Source organism: Phyllostomus discolor, chromosome 12 (assembly GCF_004126475.2).
Source record: "Phyllostomus discolor isolate MPI-MPIP mPhyDis1 chromosome 12, mPhyDis1.pri.v3, whole genome shotgun sequence".
NCBI classification, from domain to species: domain Eukaryota; kingdom Metazoa; phylum Chordata; class Mammalia; order Chiroptera; family Phyllostomidae; genus Phyllostomus; species Phyllostomus discolor.
In genome coordinates this window covers 53,971,067-53,987,654 of record NC_040914.2, presented here as the reverse complement: position 1 = coordinate 53,987,654, position 16,588 = coordinate 53,971,067, and the positions used below count along the sequence as shown (strand labels likewise).

The 16,588-nt window shown below is 57.6% G+C and overlaps 1 protein-coding gene across 1 annotated transcript in view; it reads left to right on the top strand.

The window, feature by feature from the left end:
- CNGB1 (cyclic nucleotide gated channel subunit beta 1) overlaps positions 1-15,703 on the top strand; it is a 52,189-nt gene extending 36,486 nt beyond the window's left edge. The window contains 10 exon segments of the mRNA XM_036011890.1: positions 2,656-2,797; positions 3,558-3,717; positions 5,082-5,179; positions 5,280-5,363; positions 7,774-7,827; positions 7,829-7,893; positions 8,142-8,236; positions 8,239-8,287; positions 12,734-12,950; positions 15,437-15,703. Of these exon segments, the coding sequence (XP_035867783.1) occupies positions 2,656-2,797; positions 3,558-3,717; positions 5,082-5,179; positions 5,280-5,363; positions 7,774-7,827; positions 7,829-7,893; positions 8,142-8,236; positions 8,239-8,287; positions 12,734-12,950; positions 15,437-15,703 (1,231 nt within the window).
- The last annotated feature ends 885 nt before the right edge of the window (positions 15,704-16,588 follow it).

The window sequence follows — 16,588 nt, the reverse complement described above, 5'->3', positions numbered from 1 at the left end:
ATCACCCCATCTTACAGAGGAGGTCACAGATGCGCAGTGACTTCCCAGGGTCACGCCGTTGTTAAGTTAGAGAGCTGGGATTTGAACTCAGGTAGCGTGGTTACGGAGCTTTAAACGTCACACCACCTGCCCGGTGCTGATGAGTTGGTGTGGGACGGTCAGTAGTGAAAGGTTAAGTTTGATCTTGGCCTTGGCAGGTGGAGAGAAGGGCAGAGAACCCCCGGGGGAGGGAGCAACCTGAAGAAAGGTGCAGAGTTCAGGATGATGGAGTTAAGGAGCTGGGGGCACTCTTGTGTTGCAGGAGGTGGGGATGAGTGGGCTCACCTGGGAAGGGAGGCGGGGCCAGGTTGCCAAGCAGCCTCCCCACCTGGGCAGTTCCAACCTCACCTTCTAGACCTTTGCTGTCCAACACTGTAGCCACTGGCCACACGGGCTGCCGAGCTCTCGGAGTGCAAGGGCAGCTGGGGTGTGTGGGGCATACTGGCTTTTCTGAGGAGGAGTTCCTGGCTTTCCTAGGATTCTCGAAGGGGTCTGTGCCCCAGCGAGCTAAGGACCCGAGTCCTGGGGCTGGGCCTGGCATGCCCACCACGGGCAGGCCTGGGGAGGAGTGGCCAGCAGGGAGGGGAGACCTGGGGATGGCTGTCCTGTCTGGGGTTCCCCCCCCTCCAGCCCGCAGGGCCCCGCGATGCTGAGTGGGGGAGGGGCGGCCTTTCTTGGCAACACTACACTTTTCCAACTGAAATCCTACAGGGAACCCCCATATATGCCCGAAGCACAAGTAGTAAAGGAGGGCTCCTCTGGAAGCCCAATACCATAAATAATAATAATAATAATAATAACAACAATAATAATTTCCAAAGTAGCATTTGCCGAGTGCCTGCTGTAGCCCCTGAGGACCCAAGTTCCTACATCTCTGGGTCCTTCATCCTGCTTCTGCCCAGCCCGGGGCATGCAGTGGTCCCCACAGAGGCAGTGGCGTGGAAGACAAGGACTTCCAAGAGTCCCCTAAGATGCGCCATGCCAGAGGAAGATTCCTCCCACCAGGAAGGGCTTGGGGAAACCTGAGGTTTGTGGACCTCACTCCTGTTTTCCTTCCGCGGGCCCAACAGCTCGGTCCCGCTAAAGGCTGTTTCAGGCGCCCCCTGGTGGCCAGAGCTGGTATGACAGGGGACTTAACAGGGCGGGCCTGTGCTGTCCTGAGGTTTTTCCAGGCACCAGGAGTTAAGGAGGTGCGGGGGTGGGGTCCAGAGCCCTGCCCCAGGCCTCCAAGCTGGTCAGCGATAGAGACCCCTCCCTTACAATTCCCAGCAACCTCTTCTTTCCCCTCCCTCCACCCCTGTCATTACACATTTGATTGCTCGTCCCTACCAGACGGTGAGCTTCTTGACACAGGGGCGTCTATTGTCCCCACTGCAGACACATGACAGGTACCAGCCACAGGGAAGACTCTGGCAACTGACAGAGCCCACCTGGCCCGGGTGCTCTAGCACCTCATTCTGTCCTCACGTCGCCTGTGAAGGATGGTTTCTACTGCCACTCGCACTTTGGGAGGAGGAGGCTGAGGCTGACTGGGATTTTGTCACCTGCCCAGGCTATGCAGTTAGAAGGTGGCAGAGCCCAGGCCGCCTGGCCCTGGAGCCCGTGTTCTGACTGTGATGCTGCGTGACCACCTGGTGGGAGGGGCCCAGGGGAGGACCAACTGGGAATCATTCTCCAACCAGATAGCTTGCCAGCTGGACGATGTTCTAGGTTTGGGAGTTGAGCCAGAGACCCTGGGAGCATGGGTGTCTCAGGACACTGGAACTGGGGCAGGCCCTGGACGGCTCCCACGTGCCCCGGTGGGAGGACAGGAGGGCACAGGAAAGCCAGTGGGGATTGTCCCGTACCCCTGGGATGGCACAGCGTGGGGGTGTGGACCAGCATAGGAGGGACTCTCACTGCTTTGTGATAATCAGGCAAGCTCGGGGCTTGGCCTCTGCCTTTCCTCACACCGTGGGCCCATCCCCCGTGCCTCCCTTCCCAGGAGTTCCCACACGTGTGTCACAGGGTTAGAGATGGTGGGGTGACTGCTTGGAGAAGCAGATGGCGCCCGGGGCCCCATTCCCACCTCTGGAACTTGAGATTTGGTGACCGTGAGCATTGCCTTCCCCTTTCAGGGCCTCAGTGTTACTATCTGGAAAATGGGTGGGCAAGGGGGAGGGTCAGAAAAGGAGGTCCTCAAGATGTATCTCGATTTTGATGGGGCGCTGGCTCTCCATGAACCAACGCAACGAGACAGCCAAGGAAAGACTGGAAATTGACAGCACATTGAGGGAAACGGAGGGATTCTGGGCACCAGGAGTTGGAGGGCCCTGGTCTGTCCTCCTGCCAGCTCTTCCTGTCAATCTTCTGGGGCCTCAGTTTCCATATCTGTAGATGGGGATGACCCCATGTCTCTGCAGGGTTGGGGCGGGGCCACGACAAGCCAGCCAGCCGCTGTGGCCGTGCAGCCAGACCACAGAGAGCCGTGTGGGCTTGGAGGTTGTCCTTCTCAGACATCGAAGCTGTGAAGGGTTTCTTTCTCGGACCATGCACGTCTGTGAGATCCAGGCCCCCAGGGTCGGCGGGGGGGAGGGGCCTGCGATGACCAAGCTTCCCTTCCTCCTCCTCCGCTAGTTACATTCGCTGTTACTACTGGGCTGTGAAGACCCTCATCACCATCGGTGGGCTGCCCGACCCCAAGACGCTGTTTGAGATTGTCTTCCAGCTGCTCAACTACTTCACGGGCGTCTTTGCTTTCTCCGTGATGATCGGACAGGTAGCTGGGCCACAGACTGGCTTCCCACCCCCCTGTCTGCAGGGCCACTCTCTCTCCCTCGCCGACAGAACTGTCCCCTTCTGCACCCGTACCTTTTAGCCTGAGCTCGGGACAGAGCCCTGGACTTAGGAGCCTGGAGCTCTGGGGCCTGCTGGGTGGGGGGTGGGGGTGCGTGTGTGTGTCCCATTCTCTTTGGGAGGGGCTTCCCTTTGAAACGTCACTTCCGGTGGGATATCTCAGAGGGCTGGGCTGAATGGCTTTCCGCCAAGGCTGAGGATTTGGGTGGTCCAGATCCTCTCCAGGGGTGGAGAGGAGCCCCTGGAGGTTCCTAGTGGGCTGGGGGCACAGCTCATATTCCAAAGGTGACGATCAGCGGTCCTCAGAGTTACCTTTGAGGGGCCCTGCCCTGAGGAGCAGTGCACGGGGCACATTTCCCCCTGTGGGGCCCCTGGCGAGAAGGGGCTGTGTTGTACCAGAATCATCAGCCGGGCCAGGGAGGCATTACCTGGGACCTGAGGCCACGAGGGGCCAGTGGCCTCGCCCGTCTGTCTTCTCTATAGGCGTAACTCCTGCTGGCCAGTACAGCCTTCTCTGTGCATGGACGTGGGTCTCCCCCTCTCTCTGGTCTCCCCCACTGCCTTGACCTTCCCTCACCCTGGCTCTGTGTGAAGTAAATGCGCCCGTGACCGAGGCCCCCAAAGGCCACGTGAGGGCCCCCGCTGTGACCCAGCAGCGTCCTTGCTCTCTCCCTTGCCCCCAGATGAGAGACGTGGTGGGGGCCGCCACGGCGGGGCAGACCTACTACCGCAGCTGCATGGACAGCACGGTGAAGTACATGAACTTCTACAAGATCCCCCGGTCCGTGCAGAAACGCGTCAAGACCTGGTACGAATACACCTGGCACTCCCAAGGCATGCTGGGTAAGACTCCTGCTGACCTGTTGACATTATACGTTGCCTGAAATTCTTTGGCTACATACGGTTCATTTAATTCACTGTCGTTTCTGCCTTCCTGCCCATGATGGGGTGTGCTCTGTAATTCTTACAAAATGGGGAATCTCACCTGAACATCACTTCCAGGTGTGACATTTTCACAGTTTCTAAACGGAACCTTTACTGAAATCAGAATATGCTAATTATATGTAATTATTTACATTTCCCATTTCTTTTTTTATCCTTGGGAGCTAGTTATTTTGTCCTCAGAGCCTAGATGTCGTTTTGGAAGTCTCTGAAAAGCCCGAAGGTCACCAACACTGTGCTTTAGGGCCCCCCCACTCCCTCAGCCAAATGGAAGGGCCCCACTGCCTCCTCGGGGTTCCCTCCAGTCTCAGAGAAGCCACAGCTCAGCCCCGAGGTCTCCTGAGCTGGGGGGTGGGCAAGCCTGTGGACAATGAGTGTTAAGGCTTCATTACTGACTGTTGCTAAAGCACGGAACTACACTCTACCAGGCACGTTCGCTCCCTTACGTCATTCCCTTCCTTCCGGTGCCGGGTGCCTGTTAAGATCCAGAGAGGGTCCGCCCCCGCCCAGCCTTGCTCAGACCTTGAGCTTATACGTAATTGTGGCACAGTGGGAGGGGCATCGGGGTCGGACCCGCGCATTTCCTGTCTCCAGGGGCCAACATTCATGCCTGCCTGGGTCTCTGCTGGGTACCACAGACCTCACGGTGGATAAAACAGACCCAGCCCTTCCTGTCCTGGGACAGGCTCTGGAACCCCACCCCTCCACACCCCCCACCCCCCCGCCAGAGTGAGATCCCAAGTCCACCCCGTGGGCTGTGTGGCCATGGGTGAGTCACTGCTTTCTCGAGCCTCCCCTTCCTCATCTGTAAAGTGGGGCTGCGGTAGTGAGCACCTCTTGGGTTGCTGGGAGGAATTAAATAAAACCATCTTCATAAAGCATTCTGTAAAAACAGTGCTCAAAATACCTTAGTTCTTGCTCATGTTGTTGTAACAGTGCGAGGAGGGAAGATATATTACAAAGAAACAATCGCAATAAAGGGTGTGATGTGTGCTACAGCACAGGGGCTGCTAACATCATAGCTGGCGGGAGGTCTTGGGAGGCTTCCTGGAGGAGGTGACATCAGTTCTGCTTTTTGAAGAATGAGTAGATGTTAACCAGGAAGGCGTACACAAGAGAGTGGCGTCTGCAAAGGCGAGAGAGGGCGCTCTCCCAATCCGAGTGGTGCAGGAGCGGTGTGGCAGGGCCAGGTGCCGGGCAGACTCCTCCGTGTGTTGGGGAGGAGCCTGCTCTGCCTCTGACTGCTGCCAGGGTCTCCTGTGCAGATGAGTCAGAGCTGATGGTGCAGCTTCCAGACAAGATGCGGCTGGACCTCGCCATCGACGTGAACTACGACATCGTCAGCAAAGTGGCGCTCTTCCAGGTACGACCCACCTGGCGCCCTCACCCCCAGGGTGGGCTCTGGCAGGCCCCAGCCCACGCCTTCCTTTAATGGAGAGTCCTTTCTGCTCCCCCCCGGGCAGGGCTGTGACCGACAGATGATCTTTGACATGCTGAAGCGGCTGCGCTCCGTCGTCTACCTGCCCAACGATTACGTGTGCAAGAAGGTGAGAGGCCCGAGGTGGCCGCAGTGCAGCCTGGATTGGCTACCCGCCACCTGTCGGGGACGGGGCTGGAGGGGGGCTGCAAACCCTGGCCCTTGCAGAGGTGTTTGTGGTTCTTTTCCCCCTAATCTGGAAAAAAAGAGATTGAATTAGTCTCCAACCTTAAAGTTGGAAGGTTTTTACATAAAAAATCCAGATTTCTGGCTGAAAACAGAACATCCACTAGCACTGACGGAGCCCCAGTTTCCCAGATAACAGGAGCCAGCCAGGGTGGAGAGGGGGCTGCCCCTCCAGGGAGACTTCGTCCTCGCTCCTGAGCCACAAGCCCCACCACTCCCCACTGCCTCCCACCAGGCTGCCTTCGCTCCTTTACATCACCTGCTTGATCTTGGAAAAACATCTGGGTTTGAATCCTGGGGTTAGACAGTGTCTAGGGCCCTTCTGGTCCCACTCTTTGGGATTTAAGGTGAGACCAAGGTCACTTGGAGTGCGTGGTCAGTAGTGAGAGAACAGGAACCAGATTTCAGGCCCCTCGTTACAGAGCTGTTAATAAGGCCAGTGTGTGTGTGGGAGCAAAAATACTGCCCAAGCAACCCCTGTGAGACTCAGAAACCCCCAGCCCGAGAAGGTCCCTGCTTGTGAGCTGTATGCTTTAGCTTTAGTGGTTTCTGGAAACAGGGAGCTGGGGGAAAGTGTGTTATACACGGCTGTGAGTTAAAGCTGCAGCCGTGGAGACCCAGAGGGGTTTGGGAGCATTTGTCTGACACTGAACCCACTTCCTAGCTGTGCGCCCTTGGGGAAGTGGCTGGCCCTCTCTGAGTTTTCTCTTCCCGTGGTGAAGTAGAGCTCTCCGGAGAGTACTGTCCTCCCGGGGCGGGTGTGCCAGTTGAATATGATGTGCACACAGAGTTTGGCACTGTGCCTGGCACAGAGCAGCTGCTGTCATCCTTGCGGGTGGCCTAGAATTTGCTTCAGGTGAGGAAAAGTGAATCAAGTCGGAAAGTTTGCAGTTGGGTGTAAGTGAGCGCTCGGTGAGCATGTGTGAATGGCGCCCTCTGCTGCCCGGTTTTGCTCGGCGATGATTTTACTGAGACACCCCTGGCTACCCTGGGCCAGCCCAGGCCACCCCTGGGCTGGTTACGGAGGTGAGGGTTGAGCTCAGGAACCCCTCCCCATACGCTTCAGCCCTCGTCAAGTTGGACACAGAAACAGGGAAACGAACCCTTTCTTCCTCTTTGTTAAGAAGGTCACGCAGGTGTGAGATACCCACCCAGGAAACATCTGTCAAATGAATCAAAGTGTGACTGGCTTACCTGTCCTTGGTCTTTCTCCCTGTAAACATGGCAGGTGAGACTGACAGGTAGCAGGCCAGGGCAGGAGCCTGTGCAGCCACAAGGAGAGGAAGGTGTGTGGCAGCCTGGGTATTTCTGGTGGCGGTGCAAAGCAAATCATTCATTCCTTCTGTTTAATTTGGGATGAAGGCCATTGTATTCGTTTGCTACAGCTGCTGAGCACCACAGACCCGGCGGCTTAAAGAACAGAAACACGTGTCTCACGGTTCTGGGGCCAGAAGTCCAAGATCAAGTGTCAGTGGGGGCTGTCAGTGGGGCTGTTTCCTCCCCGTGTCTCCCCACCTTGCCTCCCTTCCATGCCCGGCTCTGTGTCTAAATGTGCCTTTTAGAAGGACAATCGGTCATATTGGATCAGGGGTGCCCCCAACTCCAGTGTGACCTCATCTCAATTTAACTAATACCATCTGCGAAGAACCTATTTCCCAAAAAGGCCACGTTCTGAGGAGCCGGGGTTGGGATGAATTGGGGGGAAGGGACGACACAGTTCAACCCACACCGACTGTGAACCTGGAGCCAGACTGCCTGGGTTTGAATCCCGGCTCTGCCTGTGGCTGGTTTTGTGGCTTCTGGGAAGAGTTCCTGCCTCAGAGGGCCGTTGAGGAGCAAGGAGGCTCGGCCACATCCAGCCCTGAGGATAGGGGCTGGCCCAGACCCATGTCGCCTAGGTGCTGGGCCCTTGTGTTGTTAGCGAGTGCTCACTGCGCCCCTGATGCGCCCCTGATGTGGTATGCACTGGACATAGGCACCGGTTTACTGCCTGAGCCACTGCGGATGGCCCGCGCTTCTGGCTGTGCCATAGGAATTTGCAGAGGACCGGCACCCTTGCCCTGGTACATCTGGTACTCTCCTGTCCACTGCCACACTAACTCCCGTGGCGATCCCTCCCCCAGTCCACAGGTGGAGAGACCAAGGCCCTACCACCACCACCACACGAAGTTGGCAGCAGGGCGGGACCCCAGGGCAGGCTCCTCCCCGCTGTGCCGCCAGCCTCCGGGCCCAGTCCTGCTGCTTCTGTGGTCACTTTGATGGCGACAGAGGGACTTCTCCCTTCTCTGCCTCAGGGGGAGATAGGCCGCGAGATGTACATCATCCAGGCGGGGCAGGTGCAGGTCCTGGGGGGGCCCTGACGGGAAGTCCGTGCTGGTGACGCTGAAAGCCGGCTCCGTGTTTGGAGAAATAAGGTCAGAGGGGAGCGGGGTGAAGGGAGGAGGAGGGCAGGGGGGTGGCCGGGGTGGGGTGGGACCTCATCCTCCAGGGCCCTCGGTGGGGTGTGAGGGGACGATGCGGGTGCACCTGGGATGGAGGAGGGTGACACACGCTCTCACCTGTGTGGGGGCTGCATTGTGCCCACGCGGGGCTGGGAATGGAGGCTCAGTGTGATCGGAACCGTAGCTCCGAAGGGCCTCACCGCCCGGCTCTCTCCCCGCAGCCTGCTGGCTGTCGGGGGCGGGAAACCGCCGCACCGCCAACGTGGTGCCCACGGGTTCACCAACCTCTTCATTCTGGACAAGAAGGACCTGAATGAATTTTGGTGCATTATCCCGAGTCCCCGAAGTTACTGCGGAAGAAGGCCAGGTACGCTGTTTTATTTCAAAATCCACGTATACTCTCTTTAGTGTGCATTTCTGAAGGACCAAGACGTTCTCTCCCACAACAGCAGCACCTCCGTCGAAACCAGGATATCCGATGCTGAAACAATACTGCACCTCACCCCTAATCCAGATGTGAAGTTTGCTCATGGTTCCAACGGTGTCGCTCATAGCTTTTTCTTCTTTCCCGCTTGCTCCTGGGTCACGTGGAGGACCCACCGCCTCACGTTGCCATAGTTCACCTTTGTCTCCTTCGTCTGGGGTCGAAGTTCTGCAGGCCTTTTCCTGTCTTTAATGGCTCTGACTCCTTCGGCCGTCCGTTTTTTCCGCTTGTATTTGTCTATATTTAACCATTGCAACCCAGCACCGCAAGTTCGTTCCAACCTCCTCCTTTCCCATGTTTGCAAATTCCCTCTGCCCCCCCGAGGAACGGGACTCTCTCCTCTCCCCCACGGCAAGACAGAGAAAGCAGCATCGGCGTCACAACCTGGTTCACCAGAGAACAGAGAGGCTCCCGAGTGCAGCGCGGCTCTTTCTGGCTTTAGCGGGAGGACGTGTGACGGACGTGTGTCTTCAGCGTGGACTCGGATTAATTCTCATTTCCTCCCCCGAGGGTGTTGTGCTGTGCTCTTGAAATACAGTGGGGTTGGCGTGCTCTGTCTAGGGATCTGAGTGTGTGTGTGTGTGTGTGTGTGTGTGGCTTTGAACACGAGAACATGAAATACATTAACATGGTACCAAAAGTCAGTCCGCTACAAAACAGGATCCTCAGAGAAGGGTCCCAACCCACCCCCGCCGCCTGTTGCCGCCCACCCCCTAAAGGATCCCAGTCTCATTAGTTTCTGCTTGTTCCTCCCTGTGTTTCCTTTTGCAAAAGCAGGCAGATCCAGGGATATTTGCTAACCTCCGTTTCTGTCTTGCACAACCGGTGGCCAGCCGTAGATTCTTGTTGGCACTTGGCTTGTGTTTCACATGACCACACCTCCTGAGAAGCGCGCGCTTTCTCTCTCTCTCTCTCTCTCTCTCTCTCTCTCTCTCTCGGGCCGCAGGCGGCGTGCCCGTTCCTGCGGAGAGCCGCAGACCATTGCTGCGGGTGGGCACTCGGGCTGTTTGCGATGTTTTGTAGCAGAAACCGTGCTGCAGTGAAAAACCTCGTCCGTCCATAGTTTGGACGGCTGGGGAGTAGGCGATTTCTTAGAAAAGCGCATTTTTGCTTTCAGCCCCTTCAGATGAGGTTTTTAATTGCACGATGGAGGCCTCATTGTATCGTAGAAAACCCACGGTATCAGGCTTGGGAGGCTGATAGGGCTTAGATCTCATCCACACGTGGTACTGGCTGTGTGACCTCGGAAAAGTTACTTAACCTTTCTGGTCTCCGCTTTCTCCCCTGTAAACCACGGGGAGAAACCCCCTCTATCATTTTTCCATTGAATTAAGACTTTTTGAGTCACCTCTCTGGTTTCTGCCCCACTTTGCCTTCCATCGTGGATTCTTATTTTCCACTTCTTCTGATGAAATAACACCATGCACATACTGCCCTGAGAGTGGTCGTGATAAAAGGAACCGACTCCCCAAGGTCTATTCATCCAGCACCAACATTTATTGAGGATGTAGCACTTGGCCCTGGGCGCGCAGTGGGGACCACACAGAGCTCATATTCCAGTCGGGGAGGCCGGCGATGGGGAAATGAAGGGCCGAGTGATGTGTCGGCTGGGAGTAAGGGTTGTGAGGGCACCTAGGGCCCTGTGAGGGCAGAAGGTGATGGAGGGAGCTGTTGGAGATACGTTGGTAAGGAAAAGCCATTCTGAGGAGGTGGCATTTCAGCTGAGACCGCCCCAGAGTAAGGGAGGGAGCTGGGGCGCTGGCTGCAGGGAAGAGCATGCCAGGCAGAGGGAACAGCACGTGCAAATGGCCCCGAGATGGCTCAGGCTCAGGGGGTATGGAGACCAGTAAGAACTCTTGAGCACCACTGGATGTGGGGTGGGAGAAGCCAAGCGGCTGAGGCTGGGTGTGGCCCCTGGGTGAAGCCTTGAAATCGCCCTGGTGCTTACTTTGAGGGAGCAGGAAGTATGCACGGTTTTACCCAGGGGGTGACTCGTGACTCAGGTCTCCACAAGGCCCTCTTGGCAGCCACCCCCAGGTGCGTGGACCTAGCGCTGGTATCAGAGGACCGTACACACAAGGCACTGGGGTCCCCCGGGGAAGGAGGCCGTTCTGTGGCCCATCTCCCCGGGCCGCCTCAGAGAAGCCACTGGGCCCTTGCAAAGGCTGTTCAGCCTGAATTCCTGCAAAATTGCCCACTGCCCCCTCCCCTCCCGAGGGCCAGGGAAGTAAGGTCCACACTTACTATTCACAAGTCCTGTGGCTGCAGTTCGCCCCCTCACTGAACTTTATTTACAACCCCAGGTCGATACTCAAGGTCACCCCGGGGCTTTGCAAGTGGTACAGAGCAGTGGGCAGGTCGAGCGGCCCAGCCTGCGTGTGGGAGCCGGGGCTGAGCGAGCGGACGCCCCGCCTTCCCGTTCCAGCTCCTGCTGTAAACCAGGGTTTTTTTTTTGTGGCCTGTTATGTGCCACGTGTTTTACGTTTTTGTAAAAAAAAGTTTTTGGTGACTTGGCTACTTACCAGGGCCCCTGAGTGGGGTGCTGAAATGCCGTCTCGTGTTTCTAAGGGCAAGAAGGCTGGGAGGTGCCTTCGTTCAGACCCCAGTGACCGAGCTGTCGGCCCCGGGTTCCTTGTTGGTGGGTCGGCAGTGTGGTAAATACGATGTCTTTAAAGGGAAACACGCACACACAGGCTTCGTATTGATTGGCGGGTGGAAATGCTGTGCTGAGCGGCACGTGGAGACTTTATCCTGACCTCCCCCAGCAGCGGCGGTTCTGTGGTCGCTAATTCAGGGTCTGCAGGGACTCGGTAGACTCAAATCACGGGATGGACCGTTTACATCTGAGAACTGGCCGCCCCTACCCCGTCCCATCCTCCCCCCCACTCCCCTCCCGTGAGGGCAGCGCTGCAGGAAAGCCTGTTGCCTGCAGTCTCAGGCTGGCTCAGGTGAGGGTTGGCCCAGCCAGCTGCATCCTGCCGAGGCCTCACTCCTGACCTGCCTGTAGTGTGCTGGCGTGGGGCAGGGAGGAGGGTCTGGTTCTGGTTCTCTGGACGACGAGCTTGAGGAGAGAGGCGGGGCTCTGCCCATCCATGGACAGCCTCGGCCTGAGAACCGCAGGGCCTGGGGGTGTCTGAGTGGGTGAGAGCCACACATGGGGGCCTGCCTGAGCTCCCTGCTTTATGCGGGCGACCCGAGGCCCCAAACCAAGGAGGCGCTCAGCTCTTTGCCTTGGCTCCTCCAAGAAACGGGGCAAAAATATCGCATGCGTGCCCCTTCCTTCAGGGGTGAGCGTTGGATCCTAATTATAGTGAAGAGCATGTTGTGTGAAAACGAGGCTCAATTTCCTCCATCTGGAAATGTCCCGGAAGCCTGCTCGATGCTTCAGAACAGAGCCAGACGCCAGCCAGCAGCCAGCAGCAAAGGTCCTATGGATGGTTCTCTTGTGTCAGTTTGGTGTCACGCCGAACCTTCCTGCGGACTGGTGTGCTAGGCATCGTGGTCTCAAATGACACAGGCGACAGTGCCGGCGTGTAAGAGGCCTCTGATGAGTTACGATGTCTGTGTTCTCCTGGGAGAGCCCCAGCTAGCAAGTGCAAGTCTTGGGCAATTAGTGTCAATGCGCACAATTTAAATCCATTGCCTCTGATTAGATAAGCAGCCAGCCAGCGACGGCCTCATTTTTAAACAAACAAGCTTTGCTGGGACTCTGATGAATGAATTTGCCAATTAGTAGTCTAGGCCCTCGATTGCAGGCAAAACTCATTTGTTCTTGAGCCAAGCCACGCATCATAAATTTGTAGTGTGAAAAACTCCTTCGAGAAGGCCAGGGCTCTGTTAGAGGGAGAATTCTCTCCTCGTTTAGAAGTCGGCCGATAGGGTGCGTTTCAGCCGGGTTGTTACTCTGTCTCTGCCACTTCTTAGCAAGTCACTCCCTCCATTCTTGGCCTCGGCTTCCCCAGCTCTCGCAGGTACAGTAATCCTTCAGCCTCCATGAAGAGCATGACTGTGATGTTGCTTTGTAATCATTGAGATCGGGGTGTTGGGGTCAGAGGTGTGGGTTGTAAGCCCAGCTCTGCCACTTCCGGGCTGTGTGACCTCAGGAAAGTTACTCAACCCCTCTGAGCCTCTGTTTCTTCATCTACAAGGTACAGACAGTAAGACCCACATCGGTTGTGCTGACCGTTCCGTGAGATGCTATGCACCTAGCGCTGGGCATGGCTCAGAAAATTGCACCCAAAAGTGGCTCGCTGAGCAACCACTGTCACACGAGCCCTTCTTCTGTCCCAGAGCGGGCTCCTGACGTCCGCGGACGCTGCTCTCTTCCAGGCGCATGCTGAAAAACAACACCAAGCCGAAGCCGAAGAGCGTGCTGATCCTTCCGCCGAGGGCCGGCACCCCCAAGCTCTTCAACGCCGCCCTGGCCGCCGCGGGGAAGATGGGCGCCAGGGGGGCGAAAGGCGGCAAGCTGGCCCACCTCAGGGCTCGACTCAAAGAACTGGCGGCGCAGGAGGCGGCCATGAAACAGCAGCAGCTGCTGGAACAGGTAATGTGGTGGGAACCCAGCCGCCCACTGCTTTCCACTCTGTGCGGGAGGAAGGCCTGGGGACCGCAGAGAGTGGACCACACATTTAATTTTAGGGAATTCTGTCCCTTCTGTCCGGCAGGGCTTGTTTCCTGGCAAGTGACAGGAGTGCAAGTCACAGTGCAAGCTCATATTCACTTGAGAAAATGGAATGTATTGGGTCAGTTAATTCGAAAGTCCAGGCAAGGCTGGGCCCCAGAGCTCCAGTGATGAGAATGGGATGAAGTGTGCTGGTCTCACATCCCTGCTTCCCCCCGGGGATGGCTCCATTCGCAGGCTGTCCCCCACGAGCTCTGGGCTACCCCTCCTGGTTTAGCTAGTCCAACCGAAAGACTACTCTCTCCCATAATTCCAGCAAAAGTCTCAGGCTCACGTCATGGACGGCTTGGGTCACGTGTCAGTTCCTAGCCATTTAATGGGTGCTCTATGGAGGCCTGGCGCCCGTGCCCCTGGCTATGCTGCAGGATGTGCCCAGCCTCACACCCCAGAGGAAGAGAAGGTGGGGTGGGCTCTGCAAGGGAAGTCTTGCTGTGGGCAGGGACTGCCCCGCCCTCCCCAGATGAAAGTGATGTTCTCAGAGTTAATTTTGGGTCTGTGACAATTTAAAAGACTTGAAATGGTGACAGGCATGGTGCTGGCTGCCCCATCCCCGTACATCTAAAGGGAATTTTGAAATTAGTTCTGGGACTTTTTCTGTGACTAATGCCAAGAATGCCAATTAGAACGATCCCATTAATTATGGCTGCTCATCTCTGTCCTTCAGGGAGGCTGCCGGGAAAGGGGGGGCGGGGTTAGGCAGGAGCTCGGTGGCAGGAGGGGACCCAGTGAACTCAGGTTCAATCCGGGCCGGCGTCAGAGTGCAGGGACCCCACCGGAAGCCATGTGACAGCAGGGGACTGAGGAGTGATCTCAAAGCCCCCTGGGGGTCCAGTTCCCCAGACGGCATCACCCACGTCCGCAGACCGAGGACAGACGCGCCGGTCTGGCTCACACACCGTCCGGGGCAGCGTCAGGCTGGCAGCTGGGTCTTCAGGGAGGCCTAGTTGATGAGAGTGTCCTCGGTGCAGTGACGGGCTTTACCTGAAAGGGGCCCTGGTGTGGGCTCCTCCCCGGGACAGCCTGGAGACGTGATTCAGTCTGCACAGAGGCGCCGGTGAAAGGCATGGCCCCCACAATCGGCACCAGGGCAGAATGGCGGAGCACGAGAAGCTCTCAGGGAGCCGTCCGCAGGCATAGTCCGAGTCCCAGCTCTGTCACCGCTGGCTCTGGGACCCACGTGGCTGGTTCCTCAAGACCCCCGAGACCCCATTTCCTCGTGGTTGCCATGTGGGGTGTCAGAGATGAAGCGGGGTGCCCAGGTGGCCCTTTATCGAAGCAGTCTGCCCGTGGCGAAGCCCTCGACCAAGCTTTCCCTGATTCCTCTGGTCCCGTCTAGTGCAGGATGCTTCAGGGGGTCCCACGGTGGGCACGCCCACTGCCTCGGGACACCCGCCCATCCTGCCCCATCCTTGGGACGCTGTCAGAGTTCAGAGTGGACAGGGGAGGGTGGAGCAGGTATGACAAATGTTCACAAACACTGGGACAGGGGGCGTGGTGAGCCCCCCAAGATGCCTTGGGTTCCAGGAGCATCCTGTCCCCATTCCTTTAACACCTTAGGACTCCAGCAGACTTTGGGGTCTGTGTTTCTTGAACTCACCACCACCGTTTCAAGTGGGTCTTGGACACCTGAGGCACCCCCCCCCGGGCCTCCTGGTCTGGAGGCTGCACTGTCCCCACTGTCCTGTGCAGAGATGGGGTCGGACAGGGCAGGAGGGGCCATGGGTACCCACTAAAGCATGGGTGTGCAGCCAGTCCCCCACTAATACGCAGACCATGGCCAGCATCCATGGGGAGCCCACAGGCTGGAGGCTGGAGGGACCCACCAAGTCCCCAAATGGGTGGGGGTGGAGCTCAGCCTAGCCCCATGCCAGTGGCCCCTGGGCAGCTCAAGCTTTGAGACCTTCCAGAAAGGGGGCCAGGCCACATCTGCTCCTGCCCTCGTCCGTCTTTTCCTTGTTTTCTTAGGGCTTTTCTCGCTCAGCCAGGGGCAGGCAGCCCTGAGAACTGGGTGGGCAGGGAGGCCAGCTCAGCTGGGCAAGGAGATGCTCCCTCAAGGTCACGGCCTCTCCTGTTTTCCTAGCTCGGGGGAGGGGCTCAGGCCTGCAATGCAGCTGAGACCTAAATATCTCCTCGGGGCCTTCCACTGAATCCATCCAGGACTAGGAATCCCTGGACGTGCGTCCTCCGTAATATATTGTCTGCACCAGTAACCCTGACGCGGCTCCGCCAAGCGCTCCATCCTGAGCCCCCACCAGCCTCTTCCAAGGGGGTCCGCCAAGGGGAGCAGGGGGGTATCTAAGAGCCCTTGGATGTGCTCTGCCTCACCAGTCACTCTTTTGGGGTTCCAGGCCAAGAGCTCAGAAGACACTGCAGGAGAGGCAGGCTCTACCGCCCCTGACCAGCCTGCGCCCCCGGAACCCCCAGCCCTGGAACCCTCGGCCCCGGAACCCTCAGCCCCAGCCTCTCAGCCACCTGCCTCCCCCGGGGATGCCACGAAGGGGGCAGCTGGTCCCGAGGAGCATTCGGTGAGGATCTGCATCAGCCCTGGCCCGGACCCTGGAGAACAGACCCTGTCGGTGGAGATCCCAGAGAAAGAGAAGAAGGGGGCAGAGTGAGGTGCCCACCGCTCCTGCCTCCCCTCGCCCCCCAGCGTGCCCAGCAGCCAAGATGCTGGTCCCCCGTGGTGGCCTCAGTGGCTCTCAGCTAGCTGCCGGTCACCCTTCCTGCCCCGATGTCAGCCTGTCCCGGGGCTGGTCTTGAAATCAGCACATTTCCCAGGGTCCCTAGGTTCCCATCCTCACTTGAGAATCCTACTTCCCTCGACTATTATCTTTAAGAACAACCATTTTTTCCCAGTTGAAAGTTCATAGACAGGGAATAGAGAGGGCTCTGAAACCATGGGATGCTTCGTTGGAGACTTCGAGGTTTTGAACGTTTGGGGTTTCCCTTCAGGAGCCTGTCTCCTGCATTTCAAGGGCAGGAAGTACTGTCCTTTGGGCTCACTGGGGACCGGGGACCTCTGAACCCGTGTCGCATGCCGTCTTTGCTGGCAGCCACATTGGCGGCATGACGCTGGGTAGGGCACTGAGCACGTCTCTTCCCCAGCCCACACTCAGCCCCCTGCGATGCCCTTATCTCAGAGCAGATACAATAGAGATGGGCCCGCCGGCCAGCGGCTGGGAGCGTTTCTGAGCACCCCCTCCGCTGGTCACCCCCTCTCCTCAGCAGGGATCGCTCTATCCCTCGCTTTTGACTCCCTCGCTGTAGAGGGCATGGTGGCAGCTTTGATGAATCCTGGAAGATGAAATCTCCCAACGGACACCCCTGAAATTCCCTAAGTTTCTCCAGACCGCCACATGCCGCTTTCATGATTCAAAAAAGGGCGAGGGGAGTGATTCAGGCAATGGATGTTTTAAAATCCTCCCCCAAAGATATAGTTATTTTAAAGAGAGAGGAAAGGAGAGAGAGAAACATTGAAGTTAGAGACATCGCTTGGTTGC